Genomic DNA, 23,025 nt, shown 5'->3' on the forward strand with positions numbered 1-23,025 from the left:
GTAGGCCCCCCTTTAGATTTTGTACTCTGTCTTTATAAAATTAAGACGATTGGACCTCAGCAGAGACCTGTTTTACCATCTGGCAGGGACAGTCTTGGGAGAATCAAGTTTACTGGGATGTTGTTTACTACTAGGCATGGGCAATTAAGGTTTTTTTTAGATGTTGGGGGTAAGAGTTAATTAATTAATTTTTGCTATGTTGGGTCTTTGTTTATGTGCGAGGGCTTTCTCTAGTTGTGGCAAATGGGGGCCACTCTTCATCGCGGTGCGCGGGCCTCTCACTCTCGCAGCCTCTCTTGTTGCGGAGCACAGGCTTCAGACGCACAGGCTCAGTAGTTGTGGCTCACAGACCCTGTTGCTCCGCGGCATGTGGGATCTTCCCAGACCAGGGCTTGAACCCATGTCCCCTGCAGTAGCAGGCAGATTCTCAACCACTGTGCCACCAGGGAAGCCCGGCAGTTAAGGTTTTTGAAGATAATGTTCTGGGAGGTTAACTTGTAGGTGGAAGAAGATGTAAGCAGGAATAAACCACATTTTAATGTATTAAGCTTGTATGTCTGTTGTCATTGAAATCATTTATCTTGCATCTATTCTTATAAAAGCAAACGAAAGGATCCCCATACAGATGAATTCAAATAAATGTTCAAATCTGAGATAATATGATTAAATCAGAGCATGACTGTGGAGTCAGAGTGCCTGTTGTAATCCACTGAATTTGTGATTTTGAGCAAGTTTCACCCCCACAGTTTTTAGTTTCCTTTTATAAAATGGGGATAATACTGGTACCTACTTCAAAGGTGTGTTCAGATTCAGTGCATTCAGATTCAGTGTCTGTTCTGGTGTAAAGCATTTGGAACAGTGCCTACCGTGAGGTGTTTTATTTGTGAATCAGTTTATCGAAGGAATGTGTAAATACTTCAGAGAGCAAAAACCAAGAACCAAAGCTAAATTAAAGTTGGGGTGCAAAACATTTGACTCTCCTGGCAGGATAGTCAGTAACAAAAAGAAGTAAGCTGGTTTAATGTAATGGATGTCTAACTAGGCTATTACCACTCAATGAAGGAGAAATGACCTGGAACGAAACAAGCTTAGTATTTGGTTAAGATGTCCTTTGAGTTGTGAGGATTATAATGTTTCAGAGTTTCTGTAACAGTGGTGATTTTCAGTCAGCTACCCGTTGTCCCCAAACTATCAAGAGTCCCAGAAATGATATTTTATTGCCCAAAACTCATGTACCAAACTGCGCATCCACAAGTAGTGATTTGACCATGAGATGCAGTTCTCTGGTTCATAAATTGTGATCATATCTACTGCAGATAGATTTGACAGTCTTCTGCCATCTGAGAAATGCTGAGATCGCATTGATAAAATAGTTGCTGCAATAATGATTTCATGAAATACTAGTGTTTGAGAAGGTTGTGTGAATATAACTGGTGTTAGTCCTCTGCTGATGGAGGTTTTAAGGTTGTGGCTAGTCTAGAGTTTTGGATAAATTAGGGTTTTCACATACTTTTGGGGTATATTATAGTTAGGGTTGTGTTTCTGTTGCTGGTGTAAAAAAAAGGATAAGGATGACACCAGTGTTATGGGAATTTCTCTATAGTCATAATTTGTACAAATTGGTACAAAGCCTGGTCGTAGAACTTTTAGCTCTTTTCTCTTCTGCTTCGTGCTACTACTGTCCCTTAATCTAGTTCCTTCGGGAGTGAAGAAATTCCTGAAGATAAAGGGCTATGAGGAGTAGTTTGGCTTTTAAAAGTAACTACTATAACTCCGTAATAAAAAGGCAGATAACTCAAAAATTGTCATAACATCTGAATGGTATTTTCCAGAGAGCATACAGAAATAGCCAGTTAGCATATGAAAAGATGCTCAACATCATTAGCCATCAAGGAAATGCGAATCAAAATCAGAGATACCACTTCATGCCCACTAGGATGACTATTAAAAAAAAAAAGGGGAACAAGTGTTGGTGAGAGTATGGAGGAATTAGAATCCTCCTCTATTGCTGGTGGAATGTAAAAATGGTGCAGCCCCTGTTAAAAAAGTTCAGCAGTTCCTTCCTCAGAAAGTTATCATATGACCCCACAGTTCCACTCCTTAAGTATATATTCAAGAGATTTGAATGCATACTTACATGAATGTTCATAGCAGCATTTTTCATAATAGCCAAAAAGTGGAAAGTCAACTCAAATGTCCATTAACTGATGAACGGATAAGTAAAATGTGGTATACACCTGTATACATTCAGTAAATGAAGTATCGATAGATGCTGCACTATGGCTGAACCTTGAAACATGCTAAGTGAAAGAAGCCAGTTACAGAAGACAACATACTATATAGTTCCATTTATATGAAATGTCCAAATAGGTAAATCCATAGAGATGGAAAGTGGATTGGTGGTTGCCTAGGGCTGAGGTATTTGGGGGTAAATGGGGAATGACTGCTAATGTGTATGGAGCTTTTCTTTTTCGAATGATGAAAATGTTCTAAAATCGATTATAGTAATGGTTGTGCAAATTCTGTGAATATAACCACCATTGAATTGTATGCTTTAAATAGGTGAGTTGTATGTGAATTATAGATCAGTAAAGCTGTTATTTAATAATAACAGATAACTGCTACTTTTGTATTTGTACCACAGTCTTTTGTGCATTGTTTTGTGGCTTTTTCAATGAAGGGAATTGTATACTTAATTGAAGCTGGGGTAGTAGAATATCATTGAGTATTTAAAATATATTTCTCCCCTCACATTGTAAAACTATTATATGATCATTGTTGAAAATTTCTAGAGCACAGAAAAATGAAAAAAATCTGTCATCTGGAATAGTACCCAGAGACATACCATTGTTAAATTTTTAGTGGTATTAGATATTTGGGTACAGTTTTTCCATATATAATGTTGCAGAGCTCTACAGTTTAAAAGAATTATGGTCTTTTTTTGGTGTAGCTAGGTTACTTTTTAAATTGCTTTGTTGTTGGAACAACTTAGATGAATTACTGGTTCACTTCTGAGGCGTGTTTTATTTGTTGTTAGTTTTTGAGAACTAGTATGGCAGTGAGCTTGAAATGATACCCTCTTTACTCCACTGCCACTAAATTTAGGCTTTTTTACATGGCTGTGGTTAAAAAAAAAATTGGATGTTTCAAATGAATGTGCTCAGGCTCCCACAGATGGTCTTAAATATGTCTTAATACTTTTTTTTTTAATGCTTCAGAATTGCATTTAAAAAATTCAGCTGTATTGAGGTAAAGTTTATAATACACTACTTATACACATAAAATTCGTTGTTTTTTTAAAAATTATTTTTGGCTGAGTTGGGTCTTCGTTGCTGCGTGTGGGCTTTCTCTAGTTGCGGCGAGCGGGGTCTACTCTTGGTTGCGGTGCGCGGGCTTCTCAAATTGTGGTGGCTTCTCTTGTTGCGGAGCGCAGGCTCTAGGTGCGTGGGCTTCAGTAGTTGTGGCTCACGGTCTCTAGAGCGCAGGCTCCGTAGTTGTGGCGTGCGGGCTTAGTTGCTCCACGGCATGTGGGATCTTCCTGGACCAGGGCTCGAACCCGTGCCCCCTGAATTGGCAGGAGGATTCTTAACCACTGTGCCACCAGGGAAGTCCCAAATTCATTGTTTTGATAAATGTATTCAGTTGTGTAACCACCACGGTAGAACAATTCTGTTACCCCCCAAAATTTCCCTTGTACTCCTTTGCTCACAAGCCTCTCACTTCACCCCCATATCTTGGTAACCACTTACTTGCTTTCTGCCTTTATAGTTTTGCATTTTCTATAACTTGATTTAAATGGAATCATAGTCCTTTTTGGTCTGGCTTTTTCCTTTTGTTTTTAAAAATACCTTTATGGGAGTATAATTGCTTTACAATGTTGTGTTAGTTTCTGTTGTACAACAAAGTGAATCAGCTATAAGTATACATATATCCCCATATCCCCACCCTCTTGAGGCTCCCTCCCTGGTCTGGCTTTTTTCAGTTAGCATGTTTTTTTGAAATTCATCCATGTTGTTACTTGTATCAATAGTTCATTCTTTTTTATTCTTGAGTAGTATTCCATTGTATGGATGGACATTTGGGTTGTTTTCACCTTTTGGCTATTATGAATAAAATTGCTGTGGACATGTATGTAAAAAAGTCTTTGTGAAGATATATGTTCATATCTCTTGGGTAATACCGAGGAGTGGGCTTGCTTAGTCTTACAGTGTTGAACTCTGTAAGAAACTACTGAATTGTTTTCTAAAGATCATACCATCTTAATATTTCTATCTAACTTCTGTTTTTAAAAAATATTTATTTGTTTATTTGGCTGGGTCAGGTCTTGGTTGAAGAACATGGGATCTTCATTGCAGCATGCAGGATCTTTCGTTGTGGCGTGTGGGCTCTTTGTTGCGGCACACTTGCTTTTCTTTAGTTGTGGTGCGCGGGCTCCAGAGTGCGTGGGCTCGGTAGTTGTGGCATGTAGGTTCTCTAATTGTGGCTTGCGGGCTCAGTAGTTGCAGCACGCGGGCTCAGTAGTTGTGACACTTGGGCTTAGTTGTCCCCGCAGCATGTGGGATCTTAGTTCCCCGACCGGGGGCTGAACCCAAGTCCCCTGCATTGGAAGGTGGATTCTTAACCACTGCACCACCAGGGAACTCCCCCCACTATGTAACTTCTTGATATTCCTGAAAGGATAATTTTTGGAAACATATCATTTCCTGGGATTACACATAATTTATCATATCATTAAGCAGTGTTTCATAAAGTCACCATCTGCATTGTACTTTAAGGTATGCTTATGCTTAGAATGTGTGCTAAGGGTGCTTGTTAAAACGCAGATCCTTGGGTCTCATCACCAAAAATTCTGACACAGTAAAAGTTGGAGAGCCACATGCTAATATGGCACTTAGTCTTTTCTAAAAGCATAGTTTTCATTATTTATTCAGTTAGTGTTTATTGAGCTGTTTTTGGCTCTTCCTTTGCATTCACGTACATTTTATTAACTATTCCTATACTTGGGATCACCCAAGGTTTATCTGGGCCCCTTTCTTTGCTCGCCACCTAGTGGTGACAAATAAGAACCATACAAAACTTTACTGATGAATGAATGCATAGGAAGTGGACAGTGTGCCCTTCTAAAGGAGGAAGGATTGCAAATACCCAAAGATAAGTTTGTGTTTGTGACTAACCAAATGCTCAGTATATGCTTGCTATATGAATGAATTCCCTTTTTTCCAGTGACTGCTTTTTGGGGAAGTTCAATTTATTTGTATTTAATTGGGGAATAATTTATTTGAGAGAAAATGCATTTTAGAGCCTGTAAATTTAAAACTTTTGTTTTAAACTGCCAGCTGAATTATTTTTACTGGGAAACAGATAGGTATGCGCTCCTAGTTCTCTTAATATGGGAGAGATGCCTCCAAGCCATACTTGATACTGTATGAAGTCATTTTGGTTCCATACAATTTATATTCTAGATACTATTTTTTCTGGGCTCTTAATTTACTTTATCTTTTACATGGTTTTAGTTTTTTACTCATACTAGTTTTGATGATTGTGAAGTTATTTTGTTAAAAATTTTTTTCTTTGTTTTACATTAGCTTGACAGCAAAAAGATCTACTGTGATAAGGATGTTTCAGGGCTTCTCTGGTGGTGCAGTGGTTGAGAGTCCGCCTGCCGATGCAGGGGATGTGGGTTCGTGCCCCAGTCCGGGAGGATCCCGCATGCTGCGGAGCGAGCGGCTGGGCCCGTGAGCCATGGCCGCTGAGCCTGCGCGTCCGGAGCCTGTGCTCCGCAACCGGAGAGGCCACAACAGTGAGAGGCCCACGTACTGCAAAAAAAAAAAAAGGATGTTTCAACAAAACATAGTTTGTACGGTCTCATTTTATTTTCACTTATAGAAATGGTGGAATCAATGAAGAAAGTAGCAGGGATGGATGTGGAGTTGACAGTTGAAGAAAGAAACCTCCTATCTGTTGCATATAAAAATGTGATTGGAGCTAGAAGAGCTTCCTGGAGGATAATCAGCAGCATTGAACAGAAAGAAGAAAACAAGGGAGGAGAAGACAAACTAAAAATGATTCGGGAATATCGGCAAATGGTGAGATTGTCATATCCTAGACAAGTTTAAAGAATGATGTCTTAGGTGGTGGACTGTTTAAATCATAGCCTAGTACACACGTTGTATACCTGTGTAATGTATATTTTACATTTTAATGTATTTACATCTTTCACCCACCTGGATTGGGAATTATAGGCTATTTCAGGACAGAGGAGAAGAAATTTTTTTCCTTGGAAGCTGCAGAGAGTAGTGTTGAGCACCACACAAGTAAAGAACTAATTTAATCTCTGTTTTTATTGTGGTAACTACAAAATACTTCCTTGAGTGACTTGAAATTACCATTCAGGACAATTTAACAAATATTTGTGTGCCTATTATGTGCCACACCAGTTGCTAGGTGTTATGTGCAAAGTTGAGACAGTTACAGTTAATATCTTCATGGAAGATCAGTCTAGTCATTGTTTTTTTAATAGAATAGAAAGTATCCGAGGGCATTGGACGTTATTTCATAAAGTTATTGTTTCATATATTACACGTGGGTATATACGGATATGTAATGTTTTATTGTGGGTTTTGGTCAAAAAAGTTTGATCTAGTGCAGTGGTTCTCAACCAGAGGTGACTTTGCTCCTCAGAGGACATTTGGCAATGTCTAGAGGCATTTTGGGTTGTCACAACTTGACAGTGCTGCTGGTATTTTAGTGGGTAGAAATGAGGATACTGCTGAGCATCCTGTTATGCATAGAACAGCTCCCACTGTTGAGAAACTGATTCTAGTGGAACTGATTCTAAACACACTCTTAAGAGTACAGTGAGGGAAATAACAGAAGCAGTCACAAAGTTAGCATGGGGAGTAGTAAATTTGGTAGGGGGAGGGAAAAGGGAAACGTTTACTGACTAACATGGGGAGATATTTGTAATATATATAATTGTGCAAGATACTGTATTTAATCTTTAAATGACCGTGTAAAGGGTATTACTCCAGTTCATAGATGGGAAAACAGAGGTGTTCTGAGTGATTAACATACCTGGGGTTACAGAGAAGGTGGTTAGCTGGTACCAGTGTGACCATTACTTTCAAATATGTTGAAAAAAGAATATGGATTGTCGGTAGACAAGTTTGGTGTCTCAGAGGGATGAGGAAATGAGCAAGTGCTAAAGAGGTAAGTCTGTGAACTAGATTGTGGGATTTGGGATAAGTAGGAAAGGAAGCAGGAAGCAAAGAGAGGACCTGATAAATTGGGAGAAGATGAAAGAGTCAAGAGGCTGGAATTTAAGACTTCCAGGATAGAACAGCACAGTTAGGAGTATGGACAAGTGAGGGTCATGGAGTTGAGATGAAGGAACTGTGTTGAAACGAACATGATAATACCTTGATGTGATACCCGGAATTGGAGAGGTAAGCTGTAGATACTCAGTGAATGTGGGTGAAGAGCCTGTGGAGATCTACTAATAACAGAAATTGAGAAATTAAAACATAGTGGATGAGCTTCCAAGGAGGAAGGGTTTTGGAGTATTAGGAGAGCAGTCATACTGAGTCAGTGAGGAGTTAAGAGAGTCAGAAATCATCCTTCTCTTAGAGCAGACTATCTTTTCTTGAAAAGCCATAAAGAAGGTAGTTTATTCAGGAGAAAGCTGGTTTTACTTAGGATTAGAAAGAGATTATAGGAGAAGAGAGAGTGGGCGAATTATTTACAGTGGGAAGGAGGAGGTTCCAGAGGGCATGAAATGAATTTGGAAAGGTTGAACAATGTCACTGTAGTAATAGAAAATGGAAAGCAGACTGTGTATATATGTTTAGGAGTAGTGTGCGTTTTGGGCATGATAAACGAATTGGGACGAGTGGCAATATTTCCTTTAGTATACAGATTTTTGGCGTTGTAACTGGCTATGGATCTACCACTCAGGTGGTTGGCTGTTGAGCATAGTAGTGGTTAGAAATGTGAGCCTTGGAAGCAGAATACCTTGGTTTGAATTTTTATTCCATCCCTTACAAACTGTGACTAACCATGCAACCTTACCTGGGTTCAAGTTCTCACTCTGCCTCTAAGTTCTTTAAGTTAGTGATCTTTGGACGAATATAGTAATCTTTGTTTTCCCATTAAGTGGAGACAATAGTTGCTACCTCGTTAAAGAAGCTACTTAATATAAATGTGCTGCACTTAGTAAGTAGTAATCACTGTTAGTTCTGTAGTTGAACTGTGAGGTTTTTTTAAGCACTTAAGTAATGGCACATAGGAAGAAAGACTTTCATTAACCGGACACAGCTTGTCTCTGCTTTTTTATCAAGAGAGGGAAAGGGGGTTTGGAGAGGGAGGGGTATGCATGTTATCTTCTCCAAAACCAGAGATAGAATGTGATAATTTATATATAATTTCTTAAACAATTTTTTTGACTTTTTTTTCAGGTTGAGACTGAGCTAAAGTTAATCTGTTGTGACATTCTGGATGTACTGGACAAACACCTCATTCCAGCAGCTAACACTGGCGAGTCCAAGGTTTTCTATTATAAAATGTAGGTTCTATACTAGAAGGGAAAATGTCAGATTAAATGTTGGCTCTCTTAGAATCATCACTTTTTTATGTAGGTTTACAACATTTTATTTAATGTTGGAAAGATAGTTACGGGAGGAGTGAGTCTCAATAATTAAATTAATTTTTGAATACTCATTTGCAGATTCACTGCTAAGAAGAGTCAATATTACTGCATTTAAGGTGGTCAAACTATTACTGTAAAAATGTACTAAGTTTTGCTTTACCTATTCATAGTCATTTGCTTGTGTGGGGCTGCCCCCCTAGCTACAAGCAGTGCATTACACAGTTCAGTCTTTTTTTTTTTTTTTTTTGTGGTACGTGGGCCTCTCACCGCTGCGGCCCCTCCCGCCGCGGAGCACAGGCTCTGGACACGCAGGCCCAGTGGCCATGGCTCACGGTCCCAGCCACTCCGCAGCACGAACCCGCGTCCCCCACATCGGCAGGCGGACCCCCAACCACTGCGCCACCAGGGAAGCCCCACAGTTCAGTCTTAACAATTTATATGGAAGTTTTATTTCATGATTAACAAACTGCTGTGCCATTCTTTGGAACCACTTTTTATATTTAATTCTCGTCTATCAAGTGATAAATTTGTTCATTTTTGAGCCTTTTCAGTTAATTTCTCTAGGATTTGGCTTATATTTGGCAATGTGAAATCTCTGAGGAGGAAAACTAAATAGATGAGTCAGTCATTCCTGAAAGAGGCTTTTTGAAATTATTGAAGTATACCGGTTTCATATTTTTGTCACATACGTGATCTTATGTAATACAGAAAACTTTTAACAACTTATTTAAAAAGCATTATTCCTAATTCTGTGTTTTGTTTTTGTTTTGTTTTAGGAAAGGGGACTACCACAGGTATCTGGCTGAATTTGCCACAGGAAATGACAGGAAGGAAGCTGCGGAGAACAGCCTAGTGGCTTATAAAGCTGCTAGTGATATTGCAATGACAGAACTTCCACCAACACATCCCATTCGCTTAGGTCTTGCTCTCAATTTTTCCGTATTCTACTATGAAATTCTTAATTCCCCTGACCGTGCCTGCAGGTAGGTCATGAAGGAGAACAAACGCTCTCACTATGAAAGTAAAAAAGGGTTACAAAGGAGAATAGCAACTTGTTTTTTGTCTTGTTCCTTGGGACTGCCTTCGTTGGCTTGGCCCTGTAATAAAGAATTATTCTGGCTTTTAATGCAGCTGTTTTGAATGATATAAAGACAGACCTATCTCATTTCACTAGGATAGCAGTTAGGATAATTATGTTGATGGGGAAAAATTTGATTGGTAGATTGAAAAGAATCTTGTTACAGAGTAAGAGGAAGGAATGAGAAATTTTCATAATAGAATTATCTTCATTTCTGTATATTAGCTTTCAGTCTTTATAGCATGTGTTTAATATAGTTATGCTCTTAGTGTACATGTCATTTTGTATTTTCTGTCATAAAATTTGGCATCCTATTGACGTATGTAAAAGTACTCCCCCATTTATACTTCAGATTGTTCCCTTTTTTTTTTGGGGGGGGGTGGGGGTGGGTACGCAGGCCTCTCACTGTTGTGGCCTCTCCCATTGCGGAGCACAGGCTCCGGACGCGCAGGCTCAGCGGCCATGGCTCAAGGGCCCAGCCGCTCCGCAGCATGTGGGATCTTCCCGGACTGGGGCACGAACCCATGTCCCCTGCATTGGCAGGCGGACTCTCAACCACTGCGCCACCAGGGAAGCGCTGTTCCCAATTTTTGATACACATATAAATTTAAGGAATATCTTTATGTACATAGCTTTTTACTTTTTAAATATACATAACATGAAGTTTAGCGTTCTTTTTTTCTTTAATTATTTTATTTATTGGCTGCATTGGGTCTTTGTTGTGGTGTGTGGGCTTCTCGTTGCGGTGGCTTCTTTTGTTGCGGAGCACGGGCTCTAGGTGCGTGGGTTTCAGTAGTTGTGGCTTGCGGGCTCTAGAGCGCAGGCTCAGTAGTTGTAGCACACGGGCTTAGTTGTTCTGCAGCATGTGGGATCTTCCCGGACCAGGGCTCGAACCCCTGTCCCCTGCATTGGCAGGCGGATTCTTAACCACTGTGCCATCAGGGAAGCCCTAGCATTTTGTTTTTAAATGTGCAATTCAGTGGTATTAAGTACACACACAGTATTGTCTGTCACCACTATTTCTAAAACTTTTTCATCACCTGAAACAAACTGATCACTAAACAATAACTCCATATTTCCTTCTGCCCCAGTCCCTGGTAATCTCTACTTCCTGTCTTTATGAGTTTGCCTATTTTAGATATCTCATATAATAGGAATAATGTATTTGTTCTTTGTAACTTCAGTGTTCTTGAGTATGTAGGAATCACATATTCCATGAAAGGAGAGATTTTCCTGATGTAAGGTGGATTCATTTGAATGCAAATAAATATTAATTTATCTGAAAATATTCTAAATGTTGCTAGTCGAGTTTGTCCAAACAGGTAATATGTCTTGACTAATAAAGAAGCTATAGCTGTTTAGCTGATAGTACTGGTTGAATCTCTCATTGCCATTCTCCAGGCTAGCTGTCCCACACGTAGCTTCAACTTAGTCCTTTCCATGCTTTTGCTTTAATCGGAAGTGTGCTATTTGTGCTCTTTTCCTACCCATTAATTAGTTCAAATATGACTTCCCCATTTGCTCCTCCTCTTGGGTCCCTAAAGTACTTTCTCCAGGATAGCACTTCATCCTCCTATTATAGTATTTATGTGTCAGTCCCTCTATTCTTAGATGTTTTAAAAAGTTCATTGTGGACCCAGGTTATGTCTCTCTTTCCTCTTTTCTTTTCCCCACCCGTGTCCATCGTCACTTGGTGTACATAGTACACAGTACTCAATAAGTGAATGTGAATTTTGTTTCATTTTAACTGTAGTAATTCGCTTATGTGATCACATTTTTGTGAGTTCTAGATTGCCTAGTTTTCTTCCTTGCTCCATTAACATTAAATTCTGTTGGATTAAATTGTGATACTGTCTCAGAATTTTCTTTTTGCATTAAAACTTTGGTGAACTGTTGACTAGAATTTGGAAATACCTTTAATATGCATGTATTTTGGTGGTGGATTAGAATGGGATTTGGTCTGCTTGTCAAAAGCATAGTCATAAGTGGAACTCCAAAAGTTCCACTAGTTCCAAAGTTGCTGGATTACAAAATTAAAAAGGGAATTAATAGGAAGTTAATTTTCATCAGTTACATCTGCTTTTCCTTTATTTCAGTGCCTAAACCCAAGCATTCAGTGTCGATATTACTGTGTGATAACTGAAGAAAAGACTGAAATTTAACTTATGTCATTTCCAATTCTGGTTTTGGACTTTTTTAGTTTATTTTTGTAATACATTTATGTAAACACTTGTAGGTTGGCAAAAGCAGCTTTTGATGATGCAATTGCAGAACTGGATACGCTGAGTGAAGAAAGCTATAAGGACTCTACGCTTATCATGCAGTTGTTACGTGATAATCTGACACTATGGACTTCAGACATGCAGGGTGATGGTAAGGAGACTGAAGTTAAAGTGTTGTCTCTTTCAGTTGTTGGATCTGTTTACTCTTAGAAGTTGGAATTTCTTTACATTAAGCTACAATTTAGACTCAACAGCCTTTCCTCCAAACTATCAAATTTTGATTACTGCCTTTACCGGAAATGATATCAAAGTACAGTCTTCCATTTTGGTCTGTAAGATGATAAAAGACCTGTTTGGGAAAGGGAATCTTTTGTTAATATTCAAAGATTTAAAGTTTTGCCTCTAATACTGTTTGCTAAACTTAGTTTACCTCTTCTCTCACACTGTGTTTTGAAAGATGGAGGGAGAGGAAGCAGTTCATATTATCATTACACAGATTCAATTTTAGGGGGTCTAAGGTTAATTGTATTTGATTGTCATGATCATTGCTTTGGCTGAGTGGTAATCCTGAGGTTAAAACTAGATGGTTAGGGGGAAGGGTAAGCTGTGACAAAGTGAAAGGGTGGCATGGACATATATACACTACCAAACGTAAAATAACTAGTGGGAAGCAGCCGCATAGCACAGGGAGATCAGCTCGGTGCTTTGTGATCACCTAGAGGGGTAGGGTGGGAGGGAGGGAGACACAAGAGGGAAGAGATATGGGAATATATGTATATGTATAACTGATTCACTTTGTTACAAAGCAGAAACTAACACACCATTGTAAAGCAATTATACTTCAATAAAGATGTTAAAAAAAAACCAAAAACAACTAGATGGTTATAAGCAGATGTTTATGAAGCATCTTTTCTGTGTGGAAATCTTTTATCTAAAAAAAGAACTAGTGTTACCTCTGTATTCTACACAACAAATGGCATGTCCTGCCCATAGGTCCTTATTTAAGAGGTCTGTGTAGTGTCTTGTTTTCTAGCGTTGCAGTTGTAAATAGTTACTAGAATATTTTATAAAATTTAATCTTGTGATGGGCGGTGGGGTGGGGTGGGTGCTTAATGTTTCTTCCAGTTGTAAAAGGCCAAATTTGTCACGTTTCTTGATTTTAAAGGATATTTTATTCTGCCCATTTCTAAAGAATTGTTTTAATCCATGATACATCATTGAAGGAGGGGGGATGGGACAGGGAGATGGACACAAACTAGTGTGGCATGATAATTATGAGAGTTTTTGTAATTGGTGGTGGTGATATGGGGAGTGGAAATAAAGTTTCTTGTCATTTTCAGCTACAGATCCTTTAAGAGTGTATTACCCAAACTGAAGCATATGTTGTATTGCTTGAGGCTAGCTGTACTTTCCGTTGGTCAAACCAACATGTTGTACTGTATTTGGAAGCATACTTTTTAAAGATGTATTTGAAAATGGGTGTCAGGGCATGTAGGTTGGCAGTGGAAGGATAGAGTCAGATTTTAGAATTACCTTGAGTTATGGTCCTGAAGTGAGAATTAGGTGACTCAGCTTCTAAAGTGCACCAGCTTGATGAACTATTTAGAAACTTGACTAGGGTTGGCATGAGATATGTGGCACATGTGACCTACTTGCACACTTTACCGACAAAGCCAGATGGAGTCACAGATGACTTTTCATTCAACACAGCACTTGAGGGGCAACCAGTACCAGTCTGTGGGACTCAAAACCAATTTAACTATCTGTGAACTAATGACTAAGGTTCCTTCCAGCTTTAAATTCTATTGTATTCTAACAATAACTACTAAGAAGAATGGCCAAATAGCTGTGGACTCTTCACAGTCACCCCCAGCTCAGAGAAGACTAATATCTCTGCCTGTTTGAGGGGATAAAAGGAAAGCATGTGGAGAGTTTGGTAAGCGGTTATTGACCTATAAGTAAGCTCTATACCCCTTTGACCTCTGGGGATGTTTTTTTGAGGGTGAAAAGTAACAAAAAGAAGGTGACTTTGAAAAGCAATTTTTTTTAGACATTTGATGCCAGCTCTTATAACTAAGTTGCTAGATTACAAAAATAAAGTCTATATTTTTCATTATCACTCACAACCGGAATTGATTGAGGGTAGACTGTATGTCACTCCATTTTTATACAGAACCAAAGATATGCTTTTTCTTGGTTATTGAGCATTGTTTTATGAAATGGATCATTTAAAAATAGGGTATCTTTAGATTTGTTATGTTTTCATAGTTGGGAAGGTTCTTTGTACAAAATGTTTTATTACATTTTAGGGTAGATTTCTCTTTAATCCTAAAACACTTAAAAATCTAGTGAAATTCAGTTGCATCAGTTCCTTTTCATTTTGTAAATTGACCAATTAATTAAATTTGGTCGAAACAGACTGATTTTCATTTAAGAGGTTTGTCACAAAATATTTGGAATTAAGAAGCAGTTTAATGTGAAAAATTCAAGTGGTCTATCTTGAAATTTTAGCAATATTAAGCTATCTGGATTTACAAATTGTTGTCGGTACTAGGAAATTATTTGCCAGTTTTGCTAAAAGGTAGAGTATTACGTGTTTCATTAAATTGGTTTTGTGATTTAGAATCAATGCTGAATGTAGAAGAATTTTGGTCATGAAATTGGTCAGGATGTTACTTGCATTTATTTTAAGGATTATTTAGATGGTTTTCTCCTTTTTTACTTTAAATATGAAAAATGGTGTCAAAAACCTTTTGAATTGAGGGTTTCTAAAGGAAGAAGTATATATTCACAAGCCTTTACTTACACGTTTATATGTTATTAACAGCAGAGTATGTTAATGTCTGTCTGGGTCTTTTGAAACATAATTCTTTAAAGGGAGCACCACTTTTTCTCATCAAGTGATTTCAGTCCTTTTCTCTTAACCTGTGGTCAGAGGACTGTTACATACACAAGTCCATAGAGAGGAAATGTGTTCGCTCTGCCCGTTCCCCTCCTCCCCTCCAAATCTAGAAACTGGGCAAAGAAATATATATCTGAAGAACCCTTTTTGCCCCCCTTCTGTATACCTTTTAAGAGGATATTATTACATCCTTTTAAAAAGGAACAGATTATTTCTTAGAGTGAAGTTCATACAAAGTAAAAGGATCAAAATCTGACTCCCCTAAATCATTGATGTTTCCTTTGTCCTGCTCTTGGTTTATTTTTCTTATAATGTTGCTTTCATATGATTGTTCTCCCTCCCTTTCTCCTTGCAATATAGATTCCTAAAGGAAAATCCAACTCTTCCTTTCCTAAAAACTCTACTTTGTAAGTCATTATCATGGCACAGTGAATTCTGCTTTTAGTTTTGGTTCTTCACTAATCATGCCTGCATATCATCATCTTGTCGCTTAAAAAACTGCCTGTTCTACATTCCAGGATGTGAAACCTTCTAAGACATTTATGATCTGCTACCCCTGTCTACCTCTGTTTGGGTGTGACTTATGTGACAGTATTTTTATGCCAAAGTTACTTGGAACTTTTGGCAAATCTAATGGTTGCTTATGAGTAAATTAGAGTGTGCTCTGTTGTTGTATGTTAACCATATTTTGGCAGTGTATGGCTGTTAAAAATGAGAGTGAACGTTCCTATCATTTCCTAAGTTTGAATACATTATTCTTTGGGGGAACAGTTGGGTGGACCATCATTTTTTCCCTCAGTAAATAGTTACTTTTGTCTTTCCTTGCACGACTTTTTCTAAATGTGATTCAAAAATCTTTATGTACATTAAGTACTTTTACACAATCAGTGTCAAATATTTTTATCACAAAAATGTTAAAATGACTGAAACTATCTTTACTTAACCCTTATTGTCATGACAGCATTTATTGTATCAAGGTCTTTAAGACTGTTTAAAAGCATTCCTCAGAGTTTTGCTTTACGTCTGTAGGCAGCCGGTCTTAGTGTCATTTGTCCATTCTAATTAAGTAATTTAACAAGCACTATGAATGGATGGGTTGTCTGAACTATCATATAATGATTGTTGGGTTAGTTAATTGATTTTCATTTATTTTGATCAAACTAGTAACTACATAGGAATTACAAGTGGTTTGTTAAAGAAGAAGAATGTAACTTTTACACGTTTATTTTTTGGCAGAAGCCTGCATGCTTCCTTATTATGGCTGACTTATTTAATGCTTATTAATAGGTAGATGATTCTCTGGTAAATAGGCTGGCTTTCTGTTGCATGTCATAGTGCAGTTGAAACTCCTCAGGCTAATCATCGTGTTCAAAGGGAAAAGAAAAGTGGCATGAGAGAACTGGTCCAAATGCCCTTCTTTAATAACCTCAGTGGTCTGGTTTACTTTGAGCATGCTATTCCACTCTGGAGTGAGAAATTGTGATTATGGTTTGGTGTGACTGTCCAGGATACAAAATGTGTAAAATATTCGTTTACAAAAGCAGAATCCTCCCTCTAAAACTATAGAACTCCTTTGAAGAATTTTACTGCTCAGTTCTCTTACTGAAACATTTCTAATAATGGGGCCTGCAGAAAAATTAGATTTTGCAAAAAATTATAACATACTCTTGGTTCTTGAAGAGGTGAGGTTATTGAGAAAGAGTATTTTGACTCAAGATATACATGAAAGCTTGAAAATCATTTTAACAATATGGTTACCTGGCTGTCTGTCTAAGAGCTTTTTTAGCATAAAAACACTGACTTTTACTATGCATCAGTTTTTTTTCATCCTGTTGATCATCAGGACCTTGATCCAGCAGCACCTCTTGGCTTAGGCATCTCAGGTGTCAAGGTAGAAATCCTTTGCCTGTCTGTGTTCAAACCAATTGTAGCAAATATAAGGAGTCTTTATGCTTGGAATGATACCTTTGTGACCACAACAGCCTAGTTTAGTCATTATGAAATAATTAACTGTCATTCTTCTTTGCAGGTGAAGAGCAGAATAAAGAAGCGCTGCAGGATGTGGAAGATGAAAATCAGTGAGACATAAAAGCCAACAAGAGAAACCATCTCTGACCACCCCACACCTTCCCATCCCACCCCTCTTGGAAATTCCCCCATTGTCACTGAGAACCACCAAATCTGACTTTTACATTTGGTCTCAGAATTTAGGTTCCTGCCCTGTTGTTTTTTTTTTTTTTTTTTTTTTTAAAAAAAAAAAAAACAGTTTTCAAAAGTTCTTAAAGGCAAGAGTGAATTTCTGTGGATTTTACTGGTCCCAGCTTTTAGGTTCTTTAAGACACTAACAGGACTGCATAGAGGCTTTTTCAGCATTACTGTATTGTCTCCTGCCAGATGTGGCAAGATCACCATTAGAAATGGAAATTACATTCGAAAGCCATTAGACTTTTAGGTGATGCAAGCATCTAAGAGAAAAGTTAATCACACTATAGAGGTCTATGTGGTATCATTTTCCCTTTTTCTAATTGTTTAAATTGAACTTTATACCAATGTTTAAAAATAATTGGATGTTAGCTTGAGGTGGTTAAAGGTGGTTTGGGGAGTTTGTTGTAATGGTTTTGCTGTAAAAAGTGTTTCAAACTCTGCTGAAATGTTGCTGAAAAGCATGGTGCTGGTAACAGTTCAACAATCCGTGGCTGCTCATTCTTGCCTACTTTACTCTCCCTCTGAAGCAGGTTAGCATTGAAGGTGGTAATGGAAAAGCCTGCATGCGTGTTCAATTCTTTGTTTCTTCTCCTTCCCTCTCCCCCTGGGCCCCGCCCCTCCCCTCCTTCGCTCGCTCAACCTCTTTTGTTCAGTATGTGTAACTTGAAGCTAATTTGTACTACTGGATATCTGACTGGAGCCACAGATACAGAATCTGTATTGTTCTTACTGAAACACAGCATGGATTAACATTAAACTTAAATAAAACAAACCTAAATTAAAAATGCCAAACATCATTGCGCCTCCATCCTTTATCCTTCTAAAATAAAATCTCTAGTCTGAACATATTGATTATATTGTTTGCCTGAATGTGAAAAAGATCCCATTTATTTTTTTCCTTCCGTAAATCACTTGTCTGTTTCCCAAAAATGATGTATATTTCTGGGGGGAAAATACCTGTAACCTGGTTGTGAAGAACAAGTATAAGTAGCGCAAGTATCCTGTCTTCTAAACCAGATAACAACACAATGTTTATTTTAATCATTAAAGTGCAAGTGTGTATTTATAATACAAGGTGTAATTGTGGATCATCTAGCATGGAATTTTTGGGGTTGTGCAACGAAAGGCTGAATATGTGAATGTGTCAGAATAATCCTTCTTAGGCTGAGGGAAAAATCCCCCCTGCCCCAATTAGTGACAGGAGCAGAGAAGAATGATTAAATTCATTCTCAGTAGTACACGTACACATGGTAAAACAATAGTATGGTAGTCCCCTTTATTAGAAACACTCAATGTAAGTAATATTTTCCAGAGATCATATACATCAGTGTATATAGATATTCAGTTAGTATAGATCATTGTCAGGCATTGAGATCTGTCTCATTCAAATGACTGCCTCACATTGATGTACTCCTGATTTTTGGAAAAAAAAAACAGTTGACTACTTTTGGACATTCAGATTATTTCCAGCCTTGCTGTTGTAAATGGTGCTGCAGTAAATGCATGTGTATCTGTACGATACATTTCTAGATTTCCTGTGTTAGAAAACATATACTTTTCAATTGGTAAATACTATCTCCCTCCAAGAATTGTTCGACATTATAGCCCCATCAACAGTGTATGAGACTACTAGTTTCACCACACTGGACTTGTTGCTAAATGAGATGTTGACACCAAAAGTATACCTTGGGCTTGAGTTCTTCGTAGTAAAGACTTGGGAAATCAGTAGATTAGTGATGTACTTAGTAGTTCTTACTAAAATAAGTGTATGTAGAATAAACAATGTTTTTGTGAATTGCTTTTCCGTCAGATAATTGGAGACGATTGAATATAAATTGTACTCTTTGGAGCTACCTTCAAGAGATAATCAGATTTGTTTTTTTTCCAGCAGTAATGTTGCCAAGTGTTGTCTGCTGCATCTCAGTCCAAAACTAGAGGAATTTGTTGAGCTCTATCACAGATTTTTTTTTTTTTTTTTTTTTTTTAATCACAGATTTTTAAAGAAACTGCTAATAGATAAGATTCAGGGTTTTGCGGGCCGCTCCCACACTAAACACTAATGTGTGAATGCCTGGACTTGGAAGAGTTTGAATGAACACGTAGGTAATCTTTTTACAAAATAGTCTGGTTTGTGGAGGTGATTCTGCCAAGTTGGGTTGTCACATGAATTTGTTTAGTGAAAGAGTTCCTTAGTTGACTATGTAGACTTCTATTTGTGTTCAGCAAATTCAGGAGGCCATGAGCATTTTCAGTGGTGTGGCAATTTTGGTATGGAGAAAAAAGGACTTGCCATCCAAAGAAATTAATGAAGGCACTTAGGAAGGACAGTGGTGATTAGTACGGGTCTTTAGAAAGATCCCTATCAAAGATTGGAAGACAGCGAGGGAAGACTGCAGAAAGGTGACAGCCCTGTGAGGACAGTGTTACTTCACTTCCTGTATCTGTTGTCTGGGAGGTGGAGTGTTTGTTTCAGCTCCTGGTTTAGTCATCTGTGAGGATCAGTTGATTTTGATAGAAACTTGAGTTACCATTACAACTTGAATGCAGTTGTTTTGATTTTTTGGTAATTGCTTTGAAAAAGGTTTTAAATTCAAAGGTTTTCTAAAATGTTAGGAGCAGCAATAAATGGGTTTATACCCATACTTGGGTTCTGTGATGGGTGGCCAGAAAGGAAGATCTCCAAAATTATATTTTGCTGCTTTCTAGGAAGACAAGAATTGTAAGTTAGATCATAGTAAGGGCATGTTGATGGACTGATATAAACAGTGACTCCTGCTCCAGACGAATGCCACTTGAGAGTTTTACAAGACAAAATCCCATATTAGTTGCTATGCTGTTGATCCTAGGACAGTAGAAGAGTGGTCATGCTGAAAAAATTGCATAAAGATGAATCTTGCTTTGTTTTGAAATTTTTAACAAGTTCACAGGGATCCCTGGTAAAATTCTGGGGTGCTTCATTAAAATAATTGTTTTTCCTTCTTTGATTTGGATTTAAAGTTTTATTTTCCCCCTCGAAATTTTTTTAAAAATTGAGGTATAGTTGATTTGCAATGTTAATGAGTTTCAGGTGTACAACAGTTTTTAAAGGTTATACTCCATTTATAGTTAAAATGTTGGCTATATGTATAGTTTACCTCTTAATTCCCTACCTGTATCATGCCCCTTCCCCCTTCCTCTGCCTACTGAAAAGGAATTGCAAGCTTTTAGAGGAAGTGGTGATACTGGATCCAACCCAGATCAGCAAAATTAAACCGTCCAACAAGATAAGACATAGCTGTCATTTCTTTGAGTTCCTAGACTTGTGATTGGTATTGACAACTAATAGCTAACATTGAGTATCAGCTATGTACCAGGCACTGTGCTCATTAGGCAGTGTCTAGCACATAGGTACTCGATAATTAGGTAAGTTTTCCATCTGCGTTTTTTAAATAGGAAAACTGGGATGGGAGAAGTTGAGGTACTTGTCCAAAGCCACAAAGCTAGTAGTATTCAAACAGGATTCAGAGTTGGGTTTGTATGACTGAAGAGCCCATGCTCTTAACCATTAAGCATTCTCTTTCTTTTAGGCTGTTAGTGTTTTATTGAAATATATTTTCTCTACCCTAAAGTGATCATCTAAAAAATACATTTTAACATTTCTGAGATCAGTATATGGTTTACAATCGATATATGCCTTTTTGAAAAGCTATAGTAGACATTAAGCTGAAGTATAAATAATTCATATTAGAATTGAGGAAATAGAATATAAATGATATATTTAGGGCTCTTCAGTGGCTGCTGTCTAAAAAGAGGATTACTGCCTAGATTAATTTTTTTGGCAGTTTGTTTCTTAATCTGTAGCTTAATTTAGAAATTTTAAAATAAGGTTTTTTTTTTAACAGGTGGAGCAATTCTTCCAATTTAAAACAGTTTAGCTTGGACAGGTAGAGCTATAATCCAAATAGATAACCAGTGATTATGGATTGTCAAGTTGCTGCAGTGCTGTGACTTGAGTTTTCCAGATAACCTAAGTCTTACTGTTCTTAAAAAGTTCTTGGGTTTTGGACATTTGTTTCTCACATAATTGATGTTAAGAATGTGTACTTGCACAACCCATGCAGTATGAGTCATGTCCAGGAGCTTTCTTCCTCTGGCTAAAGCTATCATTGACCATTTTTTTCAGTTGTGCTGAAAAGTCTTGGAACTCATGCTTCCATCCCATATTGCTTGTTTCTGGGTCTTCCATGAAGATCCTTTTCCATTTAGAATTCTGGAGATATAGGGTTGTGGTAGGGCTTATTTCAGCACCTAAGGCTTCTTTCCCATTAATTAGTGGTACATTTGTAGCATTAACAGGCCACAACAACTGCTGAACTCCTCAGAATTTGCTTTCAGCAGAGTTCAAGTAATAAACGTTTAAAAACTTTTTTTTTTCACTTAACCTCATTCGTCATTGAGGTTATGTAAGCCAAAACGAGATGCTAATTTCACCTTGTCTAAGATTATAATTATAGTTAGCAGTGATTAGATTTATAGAATACTTTGTTGTGGTGAGGATGTAGAGAAATACATAAGACTATTGTTGGTATTTTTTTTAAGTAAAGTTTTTATTCAAGTATAAATAATACATCAAAGGTGTACATCTTAGAATTTTTACAAAGGGAACACACCATTTAACCACCACTCATATCAAGAAATAGAACAGGACCAACATCGTAGAGCACTCCATGCCCTCTTCATTAATTTACCCCCTTACCCCTACAACTGGAACCAGTATCTTGATATTGCCATTGATTAATTTTGCTTAGTTTTTGAACTTGATGTAAATGGCACATACACATAAATGGCTTGTTTTTTTTTCCTCTTAACATTAGGTTTGTGGGATTAGTCTGTATTATTGCCTGTAATAATAGTGTATTTTTATGGCTGTGTAGTATTCTGTTGCATTAGTATACCACTACTTGTTCTATGGATGGACATTGGATTATTTTCAAATTTTGGATGTTACAAATAATGTTGCTGTGGCCATTCTTTTACATGTCTTTTGGTATATACATGTATGAATTAATGTTGCATATATATCTAAGAATGGAATTGCTGGGTCATAGGGAATACATGTGTTCAGCTTAGTAGATACTGCAAAACAGTTTTCCAAAGTGGTTGTACTGTTTTACAGTCCTACCAGCAGTGTATTAGAATCCCAGTTGCTCTACATCCTCACTAGCATTTGGTATGGTCACTGTTTTTAGTTGTAGCCTTCTGGTGGGTGTGTACTGATATCTCATTCTGGATTTAATTTGTGTTTTCCTGATGACTAAGGAGACAGTACTTTTTAATATGTTTATGGACATTTGGATAGTTGCTTTTGCCTGTTTTTCTGTAGGTTGTCATTTTACTGATTTGTAGGACATCTTAATATATTTAAGAATAGAGTGTGTCTTTGTAGTTATTGCAATTATCTTCTCCCATTCTGTCCTGCTTTTTTATTAATGATGTCTTTTGATGAGCAGGAGTTCTTAGTTTTAATATAGTCCAATATATCTGTATTTTCCTTTAAGGTAAGTGCTTTATGTATGCTATTTAAGAAATATTTGTCTACCCCAAGATTGTTAATCTTTTGTTTTTCTAGAAGCATTGTTTGACCTATCATATCTAGATCTAGAGTCATCTAGAATATATTTTGTGCATGGTAATAGGGAGACGTTAAAAATAACATTTTTCCATATGGATATTCAATCAACCCAGCAACATTTATTGTTCCATTGGTCTATTTGTCCTAGTGCCAGTGCAACACTGTAGGAATAAAATAATTCAATATTCAATATCTGGTAATGTAAGTCCTCCAGTTTTTTTGTTGTTCACGATTGTACTGATTATTCTTGGCTCTTTGCATTTCCATATACACCTTAGAATCAGCTTGTTAATTTCAATAATAGAACAGCAACAACAAAAACCTGCTGGGATTTTGATTAGGATTTTACTGAATCTATAAGTA

General features: G+C 37.4%; 1 protein-coding gene across 1 annotated transcript in view; it reads left to right on the top strand.

The window, feature by feature from the left end:
- Positions 1 to 17,848, top strand: part of YWHAE (tyrosine 3-monooxygenase/tryptophan 5-monooxygenase activation protein epsilon) — a 44,715-nt gene extending 26,867 nt beyond the window's left edge. Inside the window, exons 2-6 of the mRNA XM_019926939.3 lie at positions 5,887 to 6,086; positions 8,454 to 8,560; positions 9,421 to 9,627; positions 11,959 to 12,095; positions 16,876 to 17,848. Coding sequence (XP_019782498.1) covers positions 5,887 to 6,086; positions 8,454 to 8,560; positions 9,421 to 9,627; positions 11,959 to 12,095; positions 16,876 to 16,928 — 704 coding nt within the window. The 3' untranslated portion in view covers positions 16,929 to 17,848. The remainder of the gene's footprint in view (positions 1 to 5,886; positions 6,087 to 8,453; positions 8,561 to 9,420; positions 9,628 to 11,958; positions 12,096 to 16,875) is intronic.
- Positions 17,849 to 23,025: the final 5,177 nt, after the last annotated feature.

This window comes from Tursiops truncatus, chromosome 20 (genome assembly GCF_011762595.2).
Source record: "Tursiops truncatus isolate mTurTru1 chromosome 20, mTurTru1.mat.Y, whole genome shotgun sequence".
NCBI classification, from domain to species: domain Eukaryota; kingdom Metazoa; phylum Chordata; class Mammalia; order Artiodactyla; family Delphinidae; genus Tursiops; species Tursiops truncatus.